This window comes from Cydia splendana, chromosome Z (genome assembly GCF_910591565.1).
Source record: "Cydia splendana chromosome Z, ilCydSple1.2, whole genome shotgun sequence".
Classification (NCBI taxonomy): Eukaryota; Metazoa; Arthropoda; class Insecta; order Lepidoptera; family Tortricidae; genus Cydia; species Cydia splendana.
In genome coordinates this window covers 14,387,977-14,411,966 of record NC_085987.1, presented here as the reverse complement: position 1 = coordinate 14,411,966, position 23,990 = coordinate 14,387,977, and the positions used below count along the sequence as shown (strand labels likewise).

The 23,990-nt window shown below is 38.0% G+C and overlaps 1 protein-coding gene across 1 annotated transcript in view; it reads left to right on the top strand.

Moving 5' to 3' along the window:
• Positions 1–23,543, top strand: part of LOC134804427 (zinc finger protein ZIC 4) — a 29,325-nt gene extending 5,782 nt beyond the window's left edge. The window contains exons 2-3 of the mRNA XM_063777467.1: positions 7,081–7,914; positions 21,702–23,543. Coding sequence (XP_063633537.1) covers positions 7,212–7,914; positions 21,702–22,336 — 1,338 coding nt within the window. The 5' untranslated portion in view covers positions 7,081–7,211 and the 3' untranslated portion in view covers positions 22,337–23,543. The remainder of the gene's footprint in view (positions 1–7,080; positions 7,915–21,701) is intronic.
• The last annotated feature ends 447 nt before the right edge of the window (positions 23,544–23,990 follow it).

The window sequence follows — 23,990 nt, the reverse complement described above, 5'->3', positions numbered from 1 at the left end:
TGGTACTACTAAACGAAATTAATAACTAGCTTAAATCTAAAATAGGCCCTTGAGGCATTGTACCAAGGATGCTGGCGGCATTTCCTCGCTGTATCGCAATGCTGATACGTTGTGCGAGGTAGCCGCCAGCTCTTCGGTCACCAGTTACGTCAACCAGACGCTTCGTGATTTCTGCGAACAACTTATGCGCGCTGGGACCCCATGGACCTAGAGTTTCAACACCAAATGGTACAAAATGGTACTCTCTACCGAGGCTCTTATATTTGTTACGTTTTAGAATTTCGGCGCTTTCCGCCGCTCCGCCCGCTTTTACAGTAGTCCGTTGGAGGTGGGACGGTGCCAGTGTGTCTACGCAGGTTGCATCCCACATCAACATCCGTCCCAAGCTCCAAGGAACTAAGGACACTCCATCGGGCCTCTTGCCATCATCTCTGATATTAAGCGACGCATGTCTCGAAAAACGGCCTGCACTTTTTTGACAAGGTAATCCGTGGTGTCCCAGTCGGTCCACGTCCGTGCCACAAGAGCATATGTGTGGCGTACACACCGAAACCCCGAGTCGCAAACCAGTCGCCAGTCTAAGGGAGGCCGGCTCCAAGAAAGTACCAGTATTGGGCGAAGGATGGGCATGTAGCCAGTAACCGGCTTCCCGGGCTCCGACCGCCAAAAGCCTCGCGCGGTCTGGACCTGTACAGTTGTTTAGGAGAGTATTGTAAGTTAAATCACAGTAAACATTATCCCAACTCCTTTGTGAATTTGGGTTGTCTGGAAATTGTTTGCCTGGGCAAGCAATTTTAAAAGCATTTTTGGCGTCCTCATAGCCCGCGATCTCACAGTTTGTGGGCAAAGCCCTTAAGATATTTCCTATGAGACCAGACGTGCTATGCGTGGACGCCAAAAAGGCTGGGGAAGCCACACTGGAAATTTTGCGAATTCCTAAACCTCCAAACCGAATGGGGAGGGACGCTTGAGACCAGGAAGGCTCACTTAGCTGAATGTTTAGAATCGTCTCTAAACTAATTTTGATCAAATCATCTATGGGCGACAATAAATTTTGATGTATCCAGAAAGGACAACAGCGGAGCACATACGTAAATTTAGGGACAAAAAGGCAGAATTTAAGAATCACAAGAGCATAATGAGGGCTAATTTCGAGTAAGCGATCCGTGTGACTTTTTAATTTAGTTATGGAGTTAGAAATATAATCGGGAAAAGATTCTTCGAATATAGGAGAACCCAGGAGGCAAAGAGAATACTTGTCTACTGATTTGATATTGGGAGTCAGATCGTCAAATTTGGGTTGTAAGTTGGTCAAAGTACAAGAAGATTTTTGAATAAAGAGTTCGCATTTACTGAAATTCAGTTCTAAACCAATATTTTCGAAACTACTCTTAATAAAAGACAAATCAGAGAGTACAGTATTCACGTCACCTCCTAGGGTTCCGTCATCTAAGTACCACACATTGAATTTTGATTTTAAATTTTTGATAATTGGATTTATAGCCAAACTAAAAATTGCTGGCCCGAGAGGGTCACCCTGCTGACAGCCAACCTCAGAAGATAATTCATGTGACTTGTACATTAATTTAGATGAGTCTGAATAGCAAAAGAAAAGGTAATTGTATAGTTCCGGAATTTTGTCCTTAACTTCTGTCAGCAAGGTGTCTCTACTAACCGAATTAAAAGCATTTTTAACGTCAATTTTGACAACAATTTCGCAATCATCGAGTGAAAGGTAGGTCCTTAGGGCATGGACGGCTGCCTCGCACCCACCTTTCGTGCCGAAACCTAGCTGTATTGGTTCAAAAAGGAATTGTTATTTTGATCTAATGTGTCTAACCGCAATTTTTGAAGCCAGACGTCGTAAAGTAATAGATATTAGTTCTTTGGAAAAATTGATATGTTGGTTATATTATAATATATTTATTATAAAAATATGTTATATATTATACTTATTATGGTTGGTGATATTATAGTTGTCTGGGGAGTTATATAGGTTATTACTATTATTATTATTCTTTATTCAATTAGGGTCTTAGGTTAGGATTTTACAGTGTGAGTATAAAAGTAAAATATAAAAACACTTACAAAACATAACAAAAATATATAAACACATTATAAAAAACCTAACCTAGGGTGCCGCCGGCAGCGGGGCTTGGCCCAAGCTGCCGGTGGTCAGGGCCGCAGAGTGAGGAACCGACGTACTATACGCGCCGTGTCCAAAATTACCGCCTTCTGCATCTGACCCTTGATCCAACCACCCAGCGAGAGTCTCTCTAGGTGTTGGTCGAGACTCTTCGCTATGAGACCGTTCGCTGACACAACTATCGGAACAATGATCGTCGAGTCAACATCCCACATGGCGGTAATCTCGTGAGCTAAGTCTAGGTACTTGCTGGACTTGTCCTTCTCGGCCTTCACGAGATTCTCATCATGGGGGATGGTGACGTCGGCGAGCACTGCCCGGCGCTGCGATCGGTCTATCAGCACGATGTCAGGCTTATTGGCGACAATAGTCCTGTCAGTGATGATAGATCGATCCCAATAGAGCGTGGCACGACCATTCTCGAGAACAGGCGCAGGTAAGTACTTGTAGTACGGTACTTCGCGGTCCACAAGGCCGTATAGAAGAGCAAGTTGTTGGTGAATAATCCTGGCTACGAGATTATGTCTGTGCAAGTACTCACCGTTAGCAAGATGAGAACAACCGGAAATATGTATATGTAGAATTCCCACAAAGAGATGCAAGTAAATAGTTGCATTTTGAGAAACATTATGTATATTAATATCTGCGTTTACTCGAAAAATCATAATCCTCTTGATTCTCCCCGTAAGTACCTACTAAATTTGTAAATACTACTGTACTGATAACCAGTTTTATGTCTACAAATGCTGCTATGTCACAGTTAGCAAGACTTCTATGATCTAATTAGGTACAAACCCACCTAATTACATCATCAGTATCTTTTTAACCGACTTCAAAAAATGAGAAGTTTATCAATGCGAGCGTTTTGTTTTTCGTATGTTTGTTACCTCAAACCCCGCCATTTCTGTACCGATTTATTATTCTTATTTATTATTCAGAGCCCACTGTATCGCACTGCTGGGCAAAGGCCTCCCCCCTCTTTTCCCATTCGTCTCTGTTTAGTGTTTTATCTGGCCAAATCGATTTGGATTTTTTTATCAAAAGTAATTTGGTCCCTTACAAGTTGGTTTCATTTTTGTCAAAATACAGTTCCGATCATGGGACATCTATAAAGAACTGAGGGGACTCTTCTTTAGCAGCTGCAACCGCACCAGAGTTCTTCAGTTTGACAGTGTATTAATGCTTTTAAGATTTAGCTTGGCACCGACTTCAAACATATCAGTTGCTAGCGCATATAAAAGGGATACTATTTTATTTTAACCTTTTTGAAGTTGCTTAAACTTTTTAATTATCTACTACATTTTGAGAGCCAGCGTGATCCGTTATCTAGGTATGTACTAGGTAATCTTACACAGATCTATCTTTGTACCTAATCATAATAAGTACCTATTCTTAATAACTGTAGGGTGTTAAATGTTTGGTAAGGAAATAATATCATGGCAGATGATAATATGCTTCTAAATAATGTATGAACACCTACCTATATGAGAAATAACTGAAATAAGAATACCTTGTAAGTAATATAAGTAATCCATACTAATATTATGAAGGCGAAAGTGTGTCTGTCTGTCTGTCTGTTACCTCTTCACGCTTAAGCCGCTGAACCGATTTAGATGAAATTTGGTATAGAGATAGTTTGACGCACGGGGAAGGACATAGGATAGTCTTTATGTCGGAAATCATCCCTGAAGAGAGTACAAAGGTGGGTGGAATTGAAAGAGTTAAGGAATTGCCTAATAATTGAAGTAAGCAATGCGCGAATTGAATGATTGCTATTAGCATTATCCTGGCGCTATACCTACTTTAGCTGCTGTGACTAATTCCACGCCGACGAAGTCGCGGGCAAAAGCTAGTATTTTTGTATTGCTAGATTCTGGCTCTATATTATACATGCATAACTGCAAATAATACTATGTAGCTACTGGTATAAAGTGAAAAAAATAAAATCAGTCAATTTATGTGAAATAACAGCGTTAATATCAGAACATTTGTGATAGTAAGAGTCCTTGGTGGTCGACTACAAATAAAAAAAAACTGCATGTAATAATAATTATATTACATATTTTCAAAGTAGGTAAAAGTCTAGTCTTAAAGAAACATTTCAAAGTGTCAAAGAACTGAATAAAGCTTCAATGCAAAAGTATTAACAATAACATAAACCAACTTATATAGCGAAAATCTTTTAAACTGATAAATATTGCACATCTATCTCAAAACGACTATCCTAATAAGATTAAAGGTAATTCTCAAAAACAGCCATAAAAAGCGTGTAGCAGATGCAGAGTAGGTACCTACTCACCTAGGTAATAGAAACCCGAAAGTTGTTCCAAACATCTTTTATGTAACGGACCATAAGGTATAAAATGCCATGGGAATTGATTTAAACGTCAGCAAATGTCATATTTTTAGTAATCCTATTCCTGCATGTCTTTCTGTAAAGATCTGTCAACCCGTTGCTTTGTGATGAAGCGGCCACACGGCAGGGAGCCTCGCAGATAATGTACAGATTAGATGGAGATCTGAAAGGAGTGACATTGTTTAAGCGAGCCAGGTATAGCCGCGCCGATGCCTGCGCCTGCGCCGCTGAGTGTTTCAAACAATGCATAAACAAGATTATTTCGGAATAAGTCGATTTAGAGTTTGCCGTTAGAAAAAAATGCGGATAAACAAAGAGATGAACTGTTGCGGTATTTAAAACGGGAGTTTAATTATATAACAAAGAATTTAAACGGTACTGCATTTAAGGCATAAATGATATACTTAGATACTTACCAAAAAAAAATAGTCTGAATTAAACAACTTTTAATATTGTAATTTTCAAATTGGCTGCCTTTTTAGTGCTTTTAAAAACTGGAATTGTATAGAACTTAATAACTGTTATCTGTAGGAAAATAACTTAAAATATGAAAAAATACAGAATATCACAGAATAATTTTTTATATTTTGGTAGGTAGGTGTACCAAGTGAAAAGCCCCACCTTAAGATTTCTTTGCGTAGAAAACCCATCGATTGCGATAAATTTAGACAATTTAGACATGTCCCTATAACGGGAAGTAAGGAGCTACGCAATCAAATATAAGTACATAGTTTACAATATGACGAAAATGTGAAAAATACTAAGCTACCAAAGTAAAGTGACACTACTTAGTCTAACCGTCGTAAACTATTATATATTGTGCAACTCTTGGCGTTAATGTTATTATAATTGAGCATAATTAATTCGTAGGTATATTAGATAGATACCTTATAATTACGAATATTCGTATTCATTGCACCACTAGTTGTGATTAGTAAACTACATTTAGGTATATGGACGATATTTAGAGTGCATGCGCAAATTTTTAGTTTATTTATTTAATTAAGGTTTAAGGTTTAATTTGTGTAAGAATGTCCCTATAATATTTATTTATTTATCAACTATTACACCAATAGGTACACCAATACTTAACATAATATACATACATGTATGACTCGTTATTGAATTGTGTAATAATAATCACTTATTAGGTGCAGTAGGTTCAGACAGCCGAGTTTATGAATAATCGTAGCGCTTTTTTGGATCATACGTATTACGGTTGCCAAATTTTTAATTAGCAAATTTGAGGTCTTTTTCTAAGAAATCGTCGATACGAAACCTGATTTATTGACTTTCACTCGATAGAAAAAAAACACGAACATAGGTCTAAAACACACCTTATACAAACAAATACAATTTGTAACAATTTTTGCGCAAAAGCTAAAAATATGAAATGTGCTTCTAAAAATCGGCAAATATTATTTATGATCCAACTCATCGATTATAAGTGTACTACTAAAACAGACATATGTATATGTAATTGGTTTCTGTCTAAAATAAAACAATCTTTATTAACTTAAATTAAACGCACTTAAATTATTGCCAATTATACCTATACATTCAAAGCAAGACGATACGGGTATTAAGTAAGAAATCGACTTGCAAGATTTAATTACAAATGTATTGTTTGTTAGGTACCTACATAACACAAAAGTTATACAATATACTCTTTTACTACTGTACCTAATATTATTAGCAACATGATAAATAATTTAAACTGCAGAAATATCTAATTAACTAGATTTACCAAAGATCGGACATTGAACTCCCTAGACTTTCCATAATTACTACCTACTATTCTACTATATTCATATTGTTTTGTATCAAAATGGTAAACATCCATAAAGTATTGTGGTATTAATGATGTGTGTGTGGATGTGAATGAACCTCGATAATTCACACTATCTGGACGCGGAGAAAATTATACAATTAGTTTAGATCGTGTACGAATTTCTCTGCTTACAAATCATCCGTAGATACATAGCTTGGCCTATAGAGCGCGCGCACACATGCGCCACTCGCGCAGGACAGGTATGCGTATACGCCTTGCCAAGGAAGGCACTGCACTTTGGATGCCGTGCCACTCCACAAACAGGTTTAATCATTCATCTATATATATTAATAAACTATCCATGCCAACGTGCCATAAAAGAGATTGGAGCCAGACCTAACAAATAAACTAAAATTAAATATACACGAACACAATCGAAATTTTTGTCTCAGACGTATAAAAGTGTCGTATAAATTCACCCACAGTTTAATTTAATGTCCACGAGTACCTGCCCGGCCTCACATTTTTATTATAAGTTTTCGATGTTATAGGTGTCTAAAACATTATTATTTTTTTAATACGATTTGTGGTCGCCAGAGGGATACGGTCACGGACCGTTTAGGCGTCTCTCTACCTACCTGTATGACATTAACAGAGTTCAAAGTATCCAATGAGTAATAACCAAAATATTTATATCTTAAATATTAAAACCTTTATAGGTAATTATACTTTAAATTAAGATTTTTACTAAATATAGGCCTATGTAGACTACAATAGAATTGACAGATTTTAATGTTTCTCCAACAGGAAAGCAAGATCACGAGAAAATTTGGCGACGAAACAGAGGCACACCTAAAAAGTAATTAAGTGAAGTGGAAAAGCGTCGACGCCGACGCTGTTAAAGACCGAGGCTCCAGCGGGGAACACCCGCCGCGTGGATGGTGGCGGGTGAATGGGGCTATGCGCCGGCGTCGGCCACCCCCGCCATGAACGCCTTCCTCGAAACGAACCACGCGCACCTGGCGTCCTACGGGCTGAAGATGTCACCGCAGCCGGCTTGCGGTGTGGGCCCGCAGCATCGGGCTGCCGCACCGCACCCGCCGCCGCACCACCCACCGCACTACCAGCCCTACCCGCTGCATTCCTACCAGCCTGGCTACCTGCGCGAGTACGGTGGCTGCGGCGAACTGTTTCCGCAGCAGCCGCTTGAACAAAGCTGGGATTGGCGTGGCGACATGCATTACCAGGGCGGCGCCCCGCCGCTCGTGCCTCACGCGCATGCCCATGCTCCACACGCCTTTCTGCGCTACGTGCGCGCTCCTCCGAGGCGCGACATGCGCTGCCAGTGGCTCGACCCCGAGCAACCACCCCCGCGCAAGTTGTGCAACAAACTCTTCTCGAGCATGCACGAAATCGTGACGCATCTTACAGTAGAACATGTCGGTGGACCTGAGTGCACGACGCACGCCTGCTTCTGGCAAGGTTGCTCGAGGAACGGTCGCCCGTTCAAAGCGAAATATAAGTTGGTGAACCATATACGCGTGCACACCGGCGAGAAACCCTTCCCTTGCCCGTTCCCTGGCTGCGGAAAAGTATTTGCCCGATCGGAAAATCTCAAGATACATAAACGGACACATACCGGTAAGTGTCAAATAGATTTAATAACTAGTGTAAACGTAAGCAACTAAAATTATTAATCTATATAATTATTGGAAATAACAAAAATCATTTATTCATCTCTCGTCAAAACGAAGGTCAATTTTATTATGCGTATCAAAACCAACTTCAGCAACGTTCGTAACAGAGTGTTTATAGATCTGTGGAATCATTTCGATTCTTATTAATGCATAATGATCCGCCTCCTGCGGCTGCTGATTGCCGCCCGTGGTCTAACAGACGCCCACTGTTACGACAGTTACGAACACGAAGCGCATCATCACAATGCCTCCAGACGACACAATGACACCAAACAACAACCTCGTATCAAAGAATATCCTTGTAACTCGATCTAATCGCAAACACCATTTCTAACGGGCGTCATGTAAGGCCTGAACCGTCGACTTGTGAAGTCCGTTTCTCGGTAAGGACAAAAACCGTTCAAGCCAGGCACCATTTTTCAATTCATTACAAAAGTCGAAAGATTCATCTGAACTGTGTAATGTAAGATACTTAAAAAAAACTATCATAAATTAAAATGTCCAGTTCCGTCGACTCGTTCTCTTGCGTTTGTCTCTCTCGCGCACTATAGTGTCGTATTGTTGTAAGGTATTGGTAGTTAACTTTAAAATATCGATTTTAAAGGAATAGGTCTAGGAATTTGAATGGCCAGATGGTTTTATTCTTTTTTTTTGTCATCGTTGTTCAGCGTTGCGTTGAGACTTTTGTCCCGTGCCCCCGTACGCTATTATCTCATACGGGTCTCTGAATAGAATATACCTTTTTGTGGGGAGATTTTGAAGAATTGTTTTATGTTGTGCCATAAATTTGGCTCTAAAGCTGGTAAACTGGAAGTCTACTGTCATTATACCCTTAATTACTTCACAACAAACAACAGGGTTGTTTAAATTTACTTTTATATATATGAGTTTTTTTAAAGTTCTTAGGTTAAATTAAAAGTTATTATTTATCGTTTTGTTTCAAACATAATTTAATCCGTAACATCAAAATGTATCACAATGTCAAAGCAAATAAGAATGTTTCAAATATCTGTGTTATCGGATAATATCTGGATCCGTCGCCGGCGTCTGCCCCGGCCGCGACCGGTGTGCGTGCGCGTACCTACTCAAGTAACTGATACTTTTATTAGGAACGTATTTTAGCCGTAAAGTGATACCTTATGTCGAAAATCAGTAGCGAGTCAACCGGGCACCTTCTGAATTTCCCCTTATAATGAATAAATATTAGTGCCTATTTCAAGTAGCAAATCCCTTAATTAACTTTTAAATATTTAAAGTGATTCTAGTTTTGATCTCGTGTTATAAATAAGTAGCTATCCGGGCATAAATGCTACATATAGTAGGTACCTATAAATTAGTTAGGCGATCTAATTTGATAAAATTGTGAATGCTATGGCGAGTGATTAATTGATTATTTAAACTTGTAATGAAGCTGTGCGTGACCTATTATTGGTACAATTACATATGATACATAATAGTATAAATAATTGGTACATAATTATATAAAGGGTTTCAAAACCGCTTTGCGAGTTGTTTTCGATTTCAACTGTATAATGCCTTGAAATGAATTACTAAATTTTGTCTTTTTTGCCAGGCATTGGTCTTAAATTCTGCACTTCCATGCTTAAGGGGAAACTTAGTCGCCTTATAGTCGCAGGGTGAAAGTGTTGAAAAACGACTATTGCTGAAACGAAAGGCGCGCGGTGCGAGACGGCAATGCGCTTGAACTAGACTCTCCCAAACCCACGCCGCGCCGCGTAAAGAGCAGGTTGGAGGAAAGTAGATATAGAGCGAAGAGTTATCAATATTTCCGGAAGACTGTGACTTCGAAAAACATCTTCATGAAAAGGCGTGCTTCAGTCACAAGAGACAAGCGAGAGGCACATTGCTTGAAATGCAAAGGTACGTAGAGTATCTTTGACGTAACTTTTCATTGCTACTAGCGAACGTATATTTTTTGTGTTTAAACGTGGTTAAACGTGGTTGGTATGAACTCTATACAATATGCTCATTTTTATGACCAGAGATGAATAATTGATTAAGACAATTTAATAAGTATATACCTACTTCGTTTTATATTTAAGGCTCAGATGCGTCAATAGGTACCTATACCTATGTCTCGAACTAGCAGACTTATTTTATACCTTATAACATTACCTCATTAAATAGTCGAGTATTTAAGAATGGCTCATGAAAATATACAATAATTCGACAGTAAACAAAATATTAGACATGCATTAGAGTTTCGGAATAAAGAGGCCGCGAGCACTCGGCTCGTGTCAAACTGCCGCCGGCAAAGCTGCGGCCCCGGCCCGCCCACCCCACCGGAGCCGATTACTTCATCTTACTAATAGCTTGTTACAAATCTATTAACACCTTTGCAATTAATAATTCCCGTTACACTGTAAATTTGATACTACATAATTACTAAGTATGAGTTTATACTAAGTATAGTCATCGGTTTTTGACATACCTATAGGTAAGTATAGGAAGGATAGTTTGCCCTGAATTTCATGCGATGTCCAATGTAAAAATGTGTTAAAAAACTTAACTCTAAAATTACCTTCATAAAATTAATCTGTTAAGTATGAATACAAAGTTGAAGAAACTACACAATAGACATAGACAGTTGTAACTTGTGATCACTTCAGACACCAGCTAGAGACGAGTTAGCACGGCGCATAGGGTGAGCGTTCAACACCATAATGATGATATGATTTCGACGAAGACGTCCCCCGACTATCAAATGCAGTGCTGGCTAATATGCCGTATAAAATGACGCTTTCAAAATATTTTGCAAACAATGCGGAACCCTTCCCGGCCGCCCCTGTGGTTGCGTGCATTGTGTGCGCACGTCGAGTGCAGCTCTTAACATCCGTTTATTGCTAACTAAACACGCTTATGTTCATTCTACCAATACCACTATTGACAATACTAATCTGCAACTACTTAGCGACTTTGATTCAGATTTTAAACATGCCTTCAATAAAAAATCTTTATTTTCAAGCTACTAGTGACCCATAGATAAACCTTAAAACTGGCATTGATATTATAAAATATAATTAAAAAATTATAGCTGCCTACATGAATATTTTTATTAAAAATAACAATACATTTGTCATATTAATAACTAACTTACATATACATTCAAACTAAATTTAAACTCTGTAATACTAAATTGAACTAAAATATGTCTAAAAAAATTTGGCCCTTATGGCATAAATAAAATTTATAATTAAATATAGTATTTAATCGATAAGTGAGCGAGTACTCAAATTAAGACTACGTACGTATTTGGATATAAAGTGTTGGAATTACCAAAAATCTGCTAGCATGCGTATTTCATTACAAATATGTTCATACTTTTATCCCTTCACACTTTAGATTTTCTTGAAAAAATGTTACGGAATAAAATTGAACACGTATTGAAGGTCTAAGCGACAATATAGCACATTATAATGATAATGCACTAACCCTATAAAGTTGGCTTGAATAAAAGGTGTTTATGTGCGTCCACCATCTGCCCCGGATTGTTAAAATGTATAAAAAATCTCCCGTACAATAATGTCGCGTATGTGTGCGTAACGCTGTATGAGAGTCCCTTTTTGTCACTGGATAAGTCCTAGCCAATAATGTCATCACCATTTTTCATCACTTCATAATAATAATAAAACAGCGAATGAAAGAAATTAGGTATTTTTACTACGCTCGTACAATTTAAAGTATTATAGGTCGGAGTGGATTAATTAAATATTATATGTAATTTGATTATAGCTACAAACAGCAACACTCTTAACTGACCATCGGTGGATCTTATGCCTTTTGTAATAAGGTTTACCTACCAATGGACATTTAACAGTGTGGGCCATCGCCCACCATCGCGTACCATCGTACACAAATACTTTTTCAGTTCATATTTATTGGACCCGGGTATGTCCTTAAACTACGTCCAAGACCACCGGTGGACGGGCAGCCCTCAAATTCGGTGTACTCGACTGCGATCGCCAACCCGCCTGCCAAACGTGGCGATTATGGCATACACCCCCCAAAGGGGAGGCCTATGTTCAGCAGTGGACGTCTTATGGCTGAGATGATGATTTATTTATTCATAAACCTAATAGTGAAATGTCCAAAGTGGAGTTATTCCTACCTAGGCCTTGTTTTGACAGTTGAACTATAGTTGGTACCTATAGATATCTTACGGTGCCATACGTTTTGGAGTATTTATAACTGGATTCTCAAATTTTAGCGCTTGACAACTTAGAGCGGAAATCAAAGTTTGAAAATCAGAACTTGATTTGATATTTTTATTATTTAATAGAGCGCACCTCGTTGTATAAAGAGATTTTTAAAAGTCGATGCCGCTCCTAGTTAAGGCCTTTAGGTACCTACAACTGATTATAACACTTTGTGCGTCCTACTATTCATTTGTCTATGGTATGTATGTATGTAAGTATATTTATTATTCCAATAATTTTCTTAAGCTTCAGTGAACTATTGACGTGCAATGTAAACGGTTGATCGCACCTAATTTGTAACGAAAATATATTAAACCTTATCTTACCAAAAAATGTATAAGTGCCCGTGAAAAAACAAGCGATTATCTCATGGGCGTGGTTGGCCGTCACCCGTCAGCAACAACATTTCAACCCTCAGCACACATGCTTACGACAATTGCCTCACACTGGCAGCACACATGCACACGAACCTTACACATGCACATTGCACACACTGATCACTTGCTACCCCAAAACACACAATACCAGACAATAAATGCGTTAAGCGCTTTATTTTTTCCCGACTACGACAAAGCATTTAAAGATCGTCATGATTTAAATAAGGTATCCTTCGTACTCAGTGAGAATTGCATTAACGTCTGTTTTTTAAAATAGTAATGGGTACCTAATTATATAATACTTTATAAATTAATAATAAAAAGTACAGTGTGTCATTCATAGCTTTGATATGTTAAATTTACACCTTACTAAGAAACGTGTTTAAGCAGACGAACAAGTTTCAGAAATGTAACAACATTCCTGTTTCAGCAGACTTGAAAAACATTTTTGTTTCTTTTAAGAAATTCGCTAAATGTCAAAGAGATGGTGCGAACAGCGCTGCGGAGCGCGCGTAAAAACGTCTCCGGCGTGATGCTAAAGGCGGCGCAGTCGGAGCTCGCGATCGATCCAAAGCTGTCTCACATCGGCGAGCATCGCATACCATTGGATAGGATACGAATCTTGCATCACTAATGTGATTCGAGCAATTAGTAAATTACAAAGTCGTGTAGGTAAAAACTTACAATTTCATGAAAAACTCCACTGTCAGTCTACGTTACGATGAATTGCATAACTACATCTGATTAATCTGGTCATAGGACCATTTTGATTAATAATTAAATCTACTTATATCCCTGTCTATATGTGGGCTTGACGAGTTGCTGTAACCATTTCTTGCTTGCCCATCTCAGGCTACCTTCTACTTGCTGGATGTTCTTGCGATTGCCACCCGCATCGAACTAAGACTTATGAATCGTAAATCAGTTAATCCCCGAGTACTTGATGAGACGAATTAAACACTGTTTTTAAATGGAGTATCTGCGCGAGGTATACCTACCTACCTATCTCAGAACCGCTTGGTTTAATAGCTTATTTTTATACTTTATTAACAGGCCACCATCTCTATTACGAATTTCTAAAAAGAAAATAAAACACAATATGTATAAGCCAAAATTGTTAAGGGATCTTGGAGTGTGTTACACACAGTATCTTTCAAATCTAGCGAGGAAACATATATGTACATTTTTAAAGTACTTAATTAAAAAAATATTTGAAACTATAGTAAAACTTATTAACTATTTACCTGACTATGGGTAAAAAAAACTGTTTCTTTTATATATTTAACTAGTGATCCGCCCCGGCATCGCACGGGTTAACAAATTATACACCTAAACCTTCCTCAAAGATCACTCTATTTGCAGGTGAAAACCGCATGAAAATCCGTTCAGTAGTTTTTGAGTTTATCGCGAACAAACATACAAACACACAAAAACACAGACGCGGTGGGGGACTTTGTTTTATAAGGTGTAGTGATTTGATTTACAATTAATGCCTGGCTTGTAACAAATTTGATTTGATTTAAAATATCCGTTACTTCCTTTAGGAGTCAGCTATAACGTTACTCCCTTTACGCCTGCGTTGAATAACATCCTTTACGAACAAGTGTGATGAAAAGTGTATTTGCTGCAAGGCTCGAGCCCCGCACGACAACCCTGTACGGGCACTACATAAATTGTTCGAGGTTGCAATCTAACAATGCTTTCAAAACCGCGGGATGCACCGAACGGCCCATGCTTCCTACGCTGCTTCGCCCTTTCTATCTTATTACTTATTACTAACATTTCTTTAGACACTTTACTACCTATGTTCGTATTTGAAGATGATTGAGAAAGACCATGCCTACGCTAAATTTATTCTAATGTCAGTTATTGCAAATACTATTTTCGTTCCTTTAAATTTAAAGCATACTTATTGCAGTTTGAGTGTACGCTGTGCACGAAAATACTTATGGCGGTGTTGGAAGTTTCCTTACCTACTGTTATTTAGTTTCATCATTAAATTAAATGAGCTATCAGCCGTTTTCAATGCATCAAGAAAAACTTTGCTCTTTGAGGTTCCTAACTGTGCGAAATTCTTTCGTCTTGTAGGGCAACGGCGGAGGGTCTCACTGCATCATTCATGCGTTTTTTAGCCAACACCTTGTCGCTATCAATATGTATGGAAGTGAGTGATGTTGCCGACAGACAGCCGTACGTCCTGGCCTGACTAATCTGCGCGCCATACTTAGTTCGCTACGCTCCGAACACGCACTAGGAACACGGCTAGCGCTCACCTTAATACCTAGACCTTGTAGCGGCTTCTTTTCATGCATCAGAATAGTTGCAATATTCAACTAAATATTCTACTGCAGGAATCATGTACAGATTGCTGTACCGTCTTGGCCATTTGCAACTCGTAGGGATAATAAATAGGGAATATACCCCAGTTAATTCATGCGTTTTTTAAACACGCAAAGGCGGCAAAAATTGAAAAAATAAATCACTGTTTACGTAATATGTAGTTACATTCTTGTAGGCAATTATTTATTATGCAGGATGTTAGTTAACATTTTCAATATAATTATAAATCACTGTAAAATAGCACACTATTTCTAAGGATGCATTAATATACATATTTCATAATATGCCATGCCTTTACTGTTACAAAGAACACCGTTTTATCTGTTCTACTGTATCTTGCTATCTAGGTAGGTATCTTTAAACCTGAGACCTGCATATTTAGTACCTACTTGTAACTATCTTATGTTACTGAGGTATTAGGTATGTGTGATATACAACACATGCAGAGACCGCCAACCCATCGATCGACCACCATTGTGTTCAAAACACTCGGAATGAGAATTCTTCACATTTACACCACATCCCAAAAACTTCTGATCGTAGTGACAAGAAATGGATAAGAATCGAATCGAATGCTTAAACAGAGAGCAATAAGAAAACAAACATTTACATTCAACACAAAACATCTTGTACCTATTTTGTCAAACTCGTATAAAATGTATCACAAAATCTATTTTTGGAACAATATATTCTTTTTTTAAACATGTAATTATACACATTAAGAACAAATAAATCGCCCTACCTGTTATTACACATTGTACTATAATAAATAATAATGATAAGTACAAATTATTGTGAAACGAATCCACACCTAATTAAATGATAGTGTCGAAGTTGAACGCATAATGTCCGAAACATTTAAGTTATGTCAAGAATGCCGGGCGCGCCTCACGAAATGACAACCAAATAAAGCAAATTAAAAAAAAAACAAAACCTGCTATTAATATTCGTTAGAAATATTGGTTTGTCCCAAAAATGCGCCTGGGGGCTGAAACTCGAGCCCGCGTGGGAGCAGAGAGGACACGCCGCCGGTCGCGGCCAAATTGTTGTATCACTGGGACAATTTATTAGCCCAAATAAGTCAAACGTAATACTTATTTCCTTTGTAATTTATGAATATTACGAGTAAATTATATTGTCCATAAATGAGGCATAATTTTTCGCATTAATTCGCCTTGAAACTTAAAATGATCGAGTAGTACCTAACCCATGACCAGTAATTAAAATCGTGTCCACTTTATGGATAGCCGTTAATCCATCTCGCCCGTAGTGTATCTAGAGACATGGGTCCTGTTTGCCAGGAAACTTGATAGGTACACACCGATTTACCATCATGAAAACTTTGTGCCTATTAAAATATATAATTCTGTATAATTCATGAAATTAACGCATTCTTAAACAATTTTTACAGTAGGACTAGGTACATAAAAGAGATTTTTACGTCTTAAGAAGTGATAAATGTCACCTGTAAACTACATACCTTATGGGAAACCGTTACATCGTAATAAATAAGCAGAATAACTAGGGATTGTTGTTAGTCACATACTCGTATTATGTGTGTAGCTGGGTTGGGCCTGATCGGCGAACGTGCCCGTTCGTCTTCGACGTAGATGCCAACACCGAGATAAGCTATCGAAGATCTCGCGACACGCAGCCGCCGCCGCTCTGGGCGCCTCTCTGACCCCTCCATCTACTCCGTGCTCGGTACCACAAGCTTTGCTTTGCTTTTCTAACATGTTTAGCATTGCAAATTCACTGGTAATTCCTAGTGCGAGTTCAATCTAGTTAAGTAGTCTAACAGAAAAAAAATTAAAAGAGGTAGGTTAAATGAGAGTTGTACAGTAAATTAGTTGAAGTAGAAAATAATTTGCCTTTTCCAAAGTTAAAACAAATATGACCAACTTAGCATTTTTTAAGATAACTACTCACAATACCAATATATTTAATAATGTCAGCTGCAGGTATGTTTCGACGAATATTTTGCGGTTGTTTTATGTCGTCAAAGAACCTGTCATTGGAGTGACGTATGGAAGGGGCCTTCCCACGAATTTTCGTAGAGGTGGGTGACAGTTGGTTGGTAGGTAGACAAAAATAGGTACCTACACAGAAACAGTCACCCAAAAAACGTGATCTATTAGTAATAGAATAAATTCAACAAGTTATTTGTTATTATAAATATACGATACCTAATTGTATTATTATTTGTGATATTTTTTCCCCGTGAGAGCCTCGATGATGGCGGTTAGGCCTGTCAGAACGCTTGACGGCGGATTGACGAGCATGCCAGAATTTTAGAGATGTTTTGTACTTATTCTCGCAGGTGCCTCGTACAATATTGTTTATCTACCAAACAAAATTATACAGAGACACAAAAGGGATTTAAGCAGTCAGTTTTCGATTATTTGGGAATATAAATAAGTTAAAACAAATGAACGAGTAAAAATATAGTAGACTTACGTACAAACATTTGCAGAATTATCATTTCTTTATTTCTTTATTTCTTTATTCTGAACAATAATTATTGTGTCGAACACTGAATTGCTTAATACCTAATTAAAATTATGTACATTGTTATCAAAGAATAAAATATATACTGGAGTATATAAAATTACAGAATTACAATTACAAATGTCAACAGTTATTACAATATTATTAGAATAAAAATTCACTGCACACATCCAAATTAAAAATTAGTCACTAGAAAATAATTACAAATGCCAGTCTCCAGTCAAATGTCAGGCAACTTAAAAATAACTAAATAAATCCCTATCACAATAATATGAAACATTAAAATTTTTATTTCAACATTGGAGACAAGTTTCTAAGTGCAAACACGAATATTGCTCGTCTGATAAAAAATCTGCTATAGAATAATATGATTTTTTTAAAAGATGGTGTTTGAGTTGATCAAAACCGTTTTAGGCAACTAACCGGTTTCTATAACTTGAACCGCGGACACGTAGTAACTGTATAATCAAGAAGGACAGAGTTCTACTGGTGCGCCGTGGCAGAAGTGATCTGTAAGCGTTAGTGTTGTGATTTGCGATGTGAACAGCGCGGGTCACACGGCGCACTCTCCGTGAATCAGCCCGGGCCGCGCCGTGTGCTGTGACTGAAAAGGAAATCCACCTACCTATCCGGTCTCTAGCCAGCTTCTTCTGCCTCGTAATACGACTCGAAAATCAAAAAGAATGATAATACCCCAAAGTTTTAGTTGTACGGATTTTAATTGGTTTTTCATATAAGGAAGGAACGGCCGCCGTCCTTCGTACGTAGTACGTTTTCATTTTAATTTATATTTATCAGCCTGATATGACTGAGCAGTTTGCGGGCTGCGTTGTTGTTGGTACATTTACTATTATATTTTTATTGGGATGCTTTTGTATGAGTTGGCAGATATTTATCGGGTATCGGAACATTATTCGGTCTGCTCATAATCGTCCGCATAAAGCACCTTGTCACACGGTCGTTGGGCGCCGAATGCGCCGGCCCGACCCCGCGTATTCTTTTTGTATTCTCAGGACGAGGGCCCTTATTCTCTGAGAAGTGGAAAAAATGAAGATATTAATATATCTTTCTAATTCGAAATACGTTTCGGATAAAAGGAAGATCATAAATCATTAGGCAGTACGAAATATCTTTTAAATATGCAATGAGAACTCACTTTTCTGAGAAGCGTCCTCGTTCCTGCACTTGACTTGACAAATCGGTGCGGAGTGGTGCACTTGGTGCAGGGTTGTAAATCGATAAACAATGAAACCTATTGCGAGTACAAAGTGGCCGTCCACGGCACGCCGCACCGCCCGCGCCGCGGCGCGCCGTTGTCAGCGCGGCCATGTCTGCTCGAAGGGGTCCACTGTCCGCAAACGACCAGTCATTGTCTGCTCATTAGCCGCCTGTCTATTAGATATTGAATTAACTCGGATATGCTCCATTATGTGCTATCAAATAACTGATAAAACAATACTTATTATATTCCAATTCAGATAAATTATTAAATTCGTCAGTGTAATCGTCGATGGCTACGTTAGCCTTTTTCCTTTCGGCCGCTGTCTAATTATATATTCGACCTCTACATAAACCATGGTTCAATAGTAAATGGAAATACACAAAGAACACCATTCAACCTAATTACTCCGTAATTATGCACGTATAAAGATCAAAAGTGGTCTTATCTCTGTCTGCAATTTAAATCATAAATTTGAAGAGACTTTATGGAGGTAATTTTTTCACCACAACAGCTTTTCTCTTTATTCTTAAAAAAATGATGAGAAAGTTGCATTTTATCCACAAGTGTGGCAAAGTAATTTGATGCAATTTTTAAATTGTTTCCTCTTGTTGGAATTCATTTAATGATGATTTTGAATGATCAATATTAAATAACGTTTGGTTTGTAATGTTTTACATTTAGTATTTTCCTCGCTACGCTCGTGGTTTAATTTTGGAATCTTTCACTTGCTCGGGTATCAATAGGTATTAACACGATGGGTTAAGTAACAACTTTGCCCCCTTGTAAAACTAATAACTATTAATATTTCAGTTAAAACATATTTCATCTTACTAGGTTAGGATTTGTCAAATGCTCTTAGGACTCGCATTTCTTAACTTTTTTTTCAGTTTCTATTCACAGCCATAAAGCAGAATATCGGCGAACATCGATCATAGGCGTTGCGTCCGATTTAATTATTAGTATAGGTACCTTTAGATACAAATACTTAACAGCAGTTAGTGTGGATCAAGTAGCAGCCACAGAACTTGATACCCAATAACACGCGATTGTTTTTGTTTACACTCACCTCAAGCCATTTACCACAATTTGGGTGCAAAGGCCGAATGTCTCGGATTTCCTTTGCCCGTGCTATTTCTAAAAAGCTTGTTTTCTCAGCAGAGCGCTCTTAAGTAGCGATTTGTAATCCAACACCACGGAGTAATTTTGGCTAGGCAATGTGCCAACTGTTATTTTATTACGTAAATAGGTACCTACTCCTGAATTTTGTAAAAGTATAGATGCTAAGAAGTTAATTGTATCTAGATTACATAATGTACACACCTATCTTTTTTTCTTAAATAATCATGTGTTTTATTGTAAAAGTATGAATAATAATACTTCGAATTCGATAATAATGTTACAAAAAGTGTCTCCTGTGGGTGATACAGCCGTTTAAGATAAACATCTGACCTTAAAACCCGTGTCCCGACATGGCACGCAACGAATTCACGACGCGCATTCCCTTCGTGTGTCTTCTGTTTTTATTTTGCCACTTTATAGATGCACCATCTGATAGGTGTAAGATCTTAGTATTTGTAAGACTGATTTATACGGTACAATCGAACCGCAATATATTTTAATATCCCAAAAAACCTACAAATAGTTATGGTAGGTAAATATAACTTAACATACAATGATAAGTGTGTTGGTCAAAAACCATCTCGCACGGTCGGTGGCGCGTGCGCCGATGATAAGCCATCTCACTCTAATAGGATTTGTCGTGCATCCTTTTTTTCTTGTCATCCTCGAGATAAGACGCCCGATTAGTAATTAGACGGGTGACACATGTTTTGGCCTCTTTTATCGCGGTATTTAACTCATTAATGTTTTGTATTGGGCTTGTTTTGTTTTGAACCCAAATGAGATCATTATACCACTTTTTGTTTGAGCTACAAAATTATCCAATCTGTTGGAGGGAATATAAAAAAAAGGAATCAAAATTTCAGCTTGAATTTAAGATTCGGTTTTACAATACAAAAATATTTTGAGACGATGTGCTGAATGAAAGAAAGGAAGTATCAATCCATTCACAAAAGTTGTCGAATGTGAGATCAATTCAATGAATACGTATACGAACTGTTACTAATATTGCGGTAAGGGCAGGTCTAAAAAGTCCTATTATCGGTGCGTTAACAGACACTTGAGATTAGCATCTGTGCCTCCTCAACGCGATCTTCGAGTTTCAAACACAATGCCGAGGATTACAACCGAAGAGGCTTATTTGTAAACATGACAAAGAAAACTACGGGCATTGTTGCATAGTGCGGTCACACTAATCGAGCTGTGCGCATTCGTGTTTATAGAATGTAGCTCTCATACGATTCGGTGAGCTCATTTCTAATGTTATTTATCAATGAGCATGCGCGGAAAGCTGTCATCCGTGCTTTTCTAATAGATCCATATAAATAGAGGGCTATTATATTATTTTCAAAAGACGATTTCTGTTACAATTTATCGCTATCTTATTCCATAGCACATTTTAGGTACTATACCTAGTTTTACATAATAATACTGAAGGTATCTGAAACTAACAGTTGAAATTGAGGCACTCCCCGGACTTTTATCTACTCACCTGTTGGATTAATTACCTACGAAGTGTATTTGAGATAACTAAACCGTAGCGAAAAAAAAATCACTATTCTATCTAGGTGAAAAATACTAAATTGATACCCTTTCTTAGACAGCGAGGTTCAATTTCGTACTTTTTTTTACTGTCTCTCCCATTAACTCTGGCTTTTGTGTACAACATGATTTATAGCAACGTTAAGTAGTTTCAAGAAATTGTTGTCAAATGTTTATTTAGTCTACAAAAACGCGCTAATCTAGTTATTTATGGCGTGATTAGACATTTGCACAGAAGGCTACTCTTAAGTTATAAGAAGCGAAACTGGCTCGAATAATAATAGTTCGAATAAAGAAACATTTTACGCTGTGTAACGTTAATCTAAATTTATATCAAAATAAATTTCTGATGAATCACGTAGGTAGGTAACTCCAAAATATAACACCTATTTTTCTTTGTCAACAGGTGAAAAGCCGTTCAAATGTGAATACGCTGGTTGCGATCGTCGATTCGCAAACTCTTCCGACAGAAAAAAGCATTCTCACGTGCATACGTCTGACAAACCTTACAACTGTCGTGTGCACGGCTGCGACAAGTCCTACACACACCCGTCGTCCCTGCGCAAGCACATGAAGGTCCACGGCGCGGCCGGAGACGCGTCCCCGCGCTACGACAGCGACGGCGACGACTCCTCGTCCGCGGGCAGCGTCAGCGTCACGGCCGGGGCCAGCAGCCCCCCAGCGCCACTGCCGCCTCCGCCCGCAACTGCGCCCGCGCCGATGCCGCCGCACCACCCGCCCCACCACGCTTCGATAGCAGATAAACTCGAGAGCCTCAACAATAAGTACCTCAATCCTCACGATCAGAAACCTTACGAACGACCACCCGCACCGCCTCACCACAATCAAGCCCCACATCTCACTAATATCGGAGGCAACGGCGTAATGGACAATAAACTCGGTTTTGGTGGGCACTGGAGCCAATTTCAGCAACCGGCTCCCGCAATGCCGCATGGAGTACCTGACTGGTGGTGTCCCACACAGGAGACCTACCACCACCACCACTTAATGCATCACTCAGGTGCTGCCGCTGCCTACTGACAGCATCGCACTTAGGGAACTCTTCACTCGACGATAAACTCACGCACTCTTCTATGGCGGGCATCAAAATAAAAATTATAGGAAATCTTACTTAAAGACACTTTCGATTGCCACACGACGATTAATTGATCCATTTATGCTATGTTGAGTCAATATTAAATAATTTATTTATTAACGTGGAATGAAAAGTTTCCTAAGGCGCCTTAATAGATGTTTTAATTGTAGTGCACTCTACGCTTATATTAATTGTATTAGTCTGACCGCTGTAACACTTATTCTAAAAAATCTTTATATTTGCACTATCTTTGCTGGTTGCGCTACTTGCGCTACAATTTCCTATTGCCCGTGAAGGGCGTATATAAAATATGGGGATTGAAGAGCTATTAGAAAATTGTAATAATCGGTTGTTTGTTTTAAAACAACGAATTAGAATTATTACGGTGAACACTGTAATTTAATGTCTTATATCACGTTTTCAAATCTTAATTTGTGAGCACCATATGTCCATTGCTGACATTTTCTGCTCGCGTCCCTCTGGCAGTACAGGAGGCTTTATATAAAAATACTAGTTTCAATAACACAAACTGCAAATTACTCAACTGCCTCTTTGACCGTGATTTGATACAGCCTTTTAGAGAAATAAGAAGCAATGTACAAACTGTTCTGTTATTAATTCTATGAATAAATGACTTTATTGATTGTTAAATACAAAAATGTGTTTTCGGTAACGTATCTACAGATTTTCAGGGGACTCGTAATTTAAGAAATATGAAATGAGACAATTTGAGCAGCGAGGCCAAAGCACCCAAGTCCATTAAGACTACGATTTGTATTATTTAAAATTTGTGTACATTTTTTACTTTAGGTTATAGCGTCATGTAAAATATATAGATTAAGATGAATGCCCAGTGATAATAGGTATAAGCAATTGATTTTAAAATAAGTTATCAGTGTCTTTGCTATTGAATTGTGCTATCCACTTCTGAACTTTACGATTATAGCTATACTTATATAAAAATATTGATGTATCTATTTTTTCACATACTGACATATTATAAAAAGGCAAAACCTATTTATATTGCATATAAATGACTGAAAGAGCACCATGTATTCTAAGTTATTTTAAGAGGATATTGTTGAATGCCTTTTCTACAGCCGTGTAAATAGCAGACTTTTAAAAGTAATAAAAAATCGTATTTGAATTCTAGAAGGTAATTTTTACTTTTTACCTTTTATCTTGACATACTTTTAAAAATACCCGAGGTTTACGCCCTGTATTTATCAGTAAGTACCTATACCTATTTAAATATCAAAAATATAAAACCAACAGAAAGACACCTAATATTCGCTGCAAAGTGCAAAAGTGAGAATCGTCTAATTTTCCTGAGTCTGCAAATAATACGAGTAAATAGTTACGTCATTGTTATGAAGAATTTTGCGTTCGCTTGCTATTGCTAAAAACATCGTGTCGGAACTATAGGTATACGTAGGTACGTAGTACCTACCATACCTGACTTTAAAGTATTATAAGATTGATCATTCGGGATACGAAATCTAAAATGGAAATCCAATTCTCGCGATGATTTCGATCGGATTCCGATCAAAAAACCTAACTCCGTGACGATACTCACAATAAAACACCACCGTTACAAAA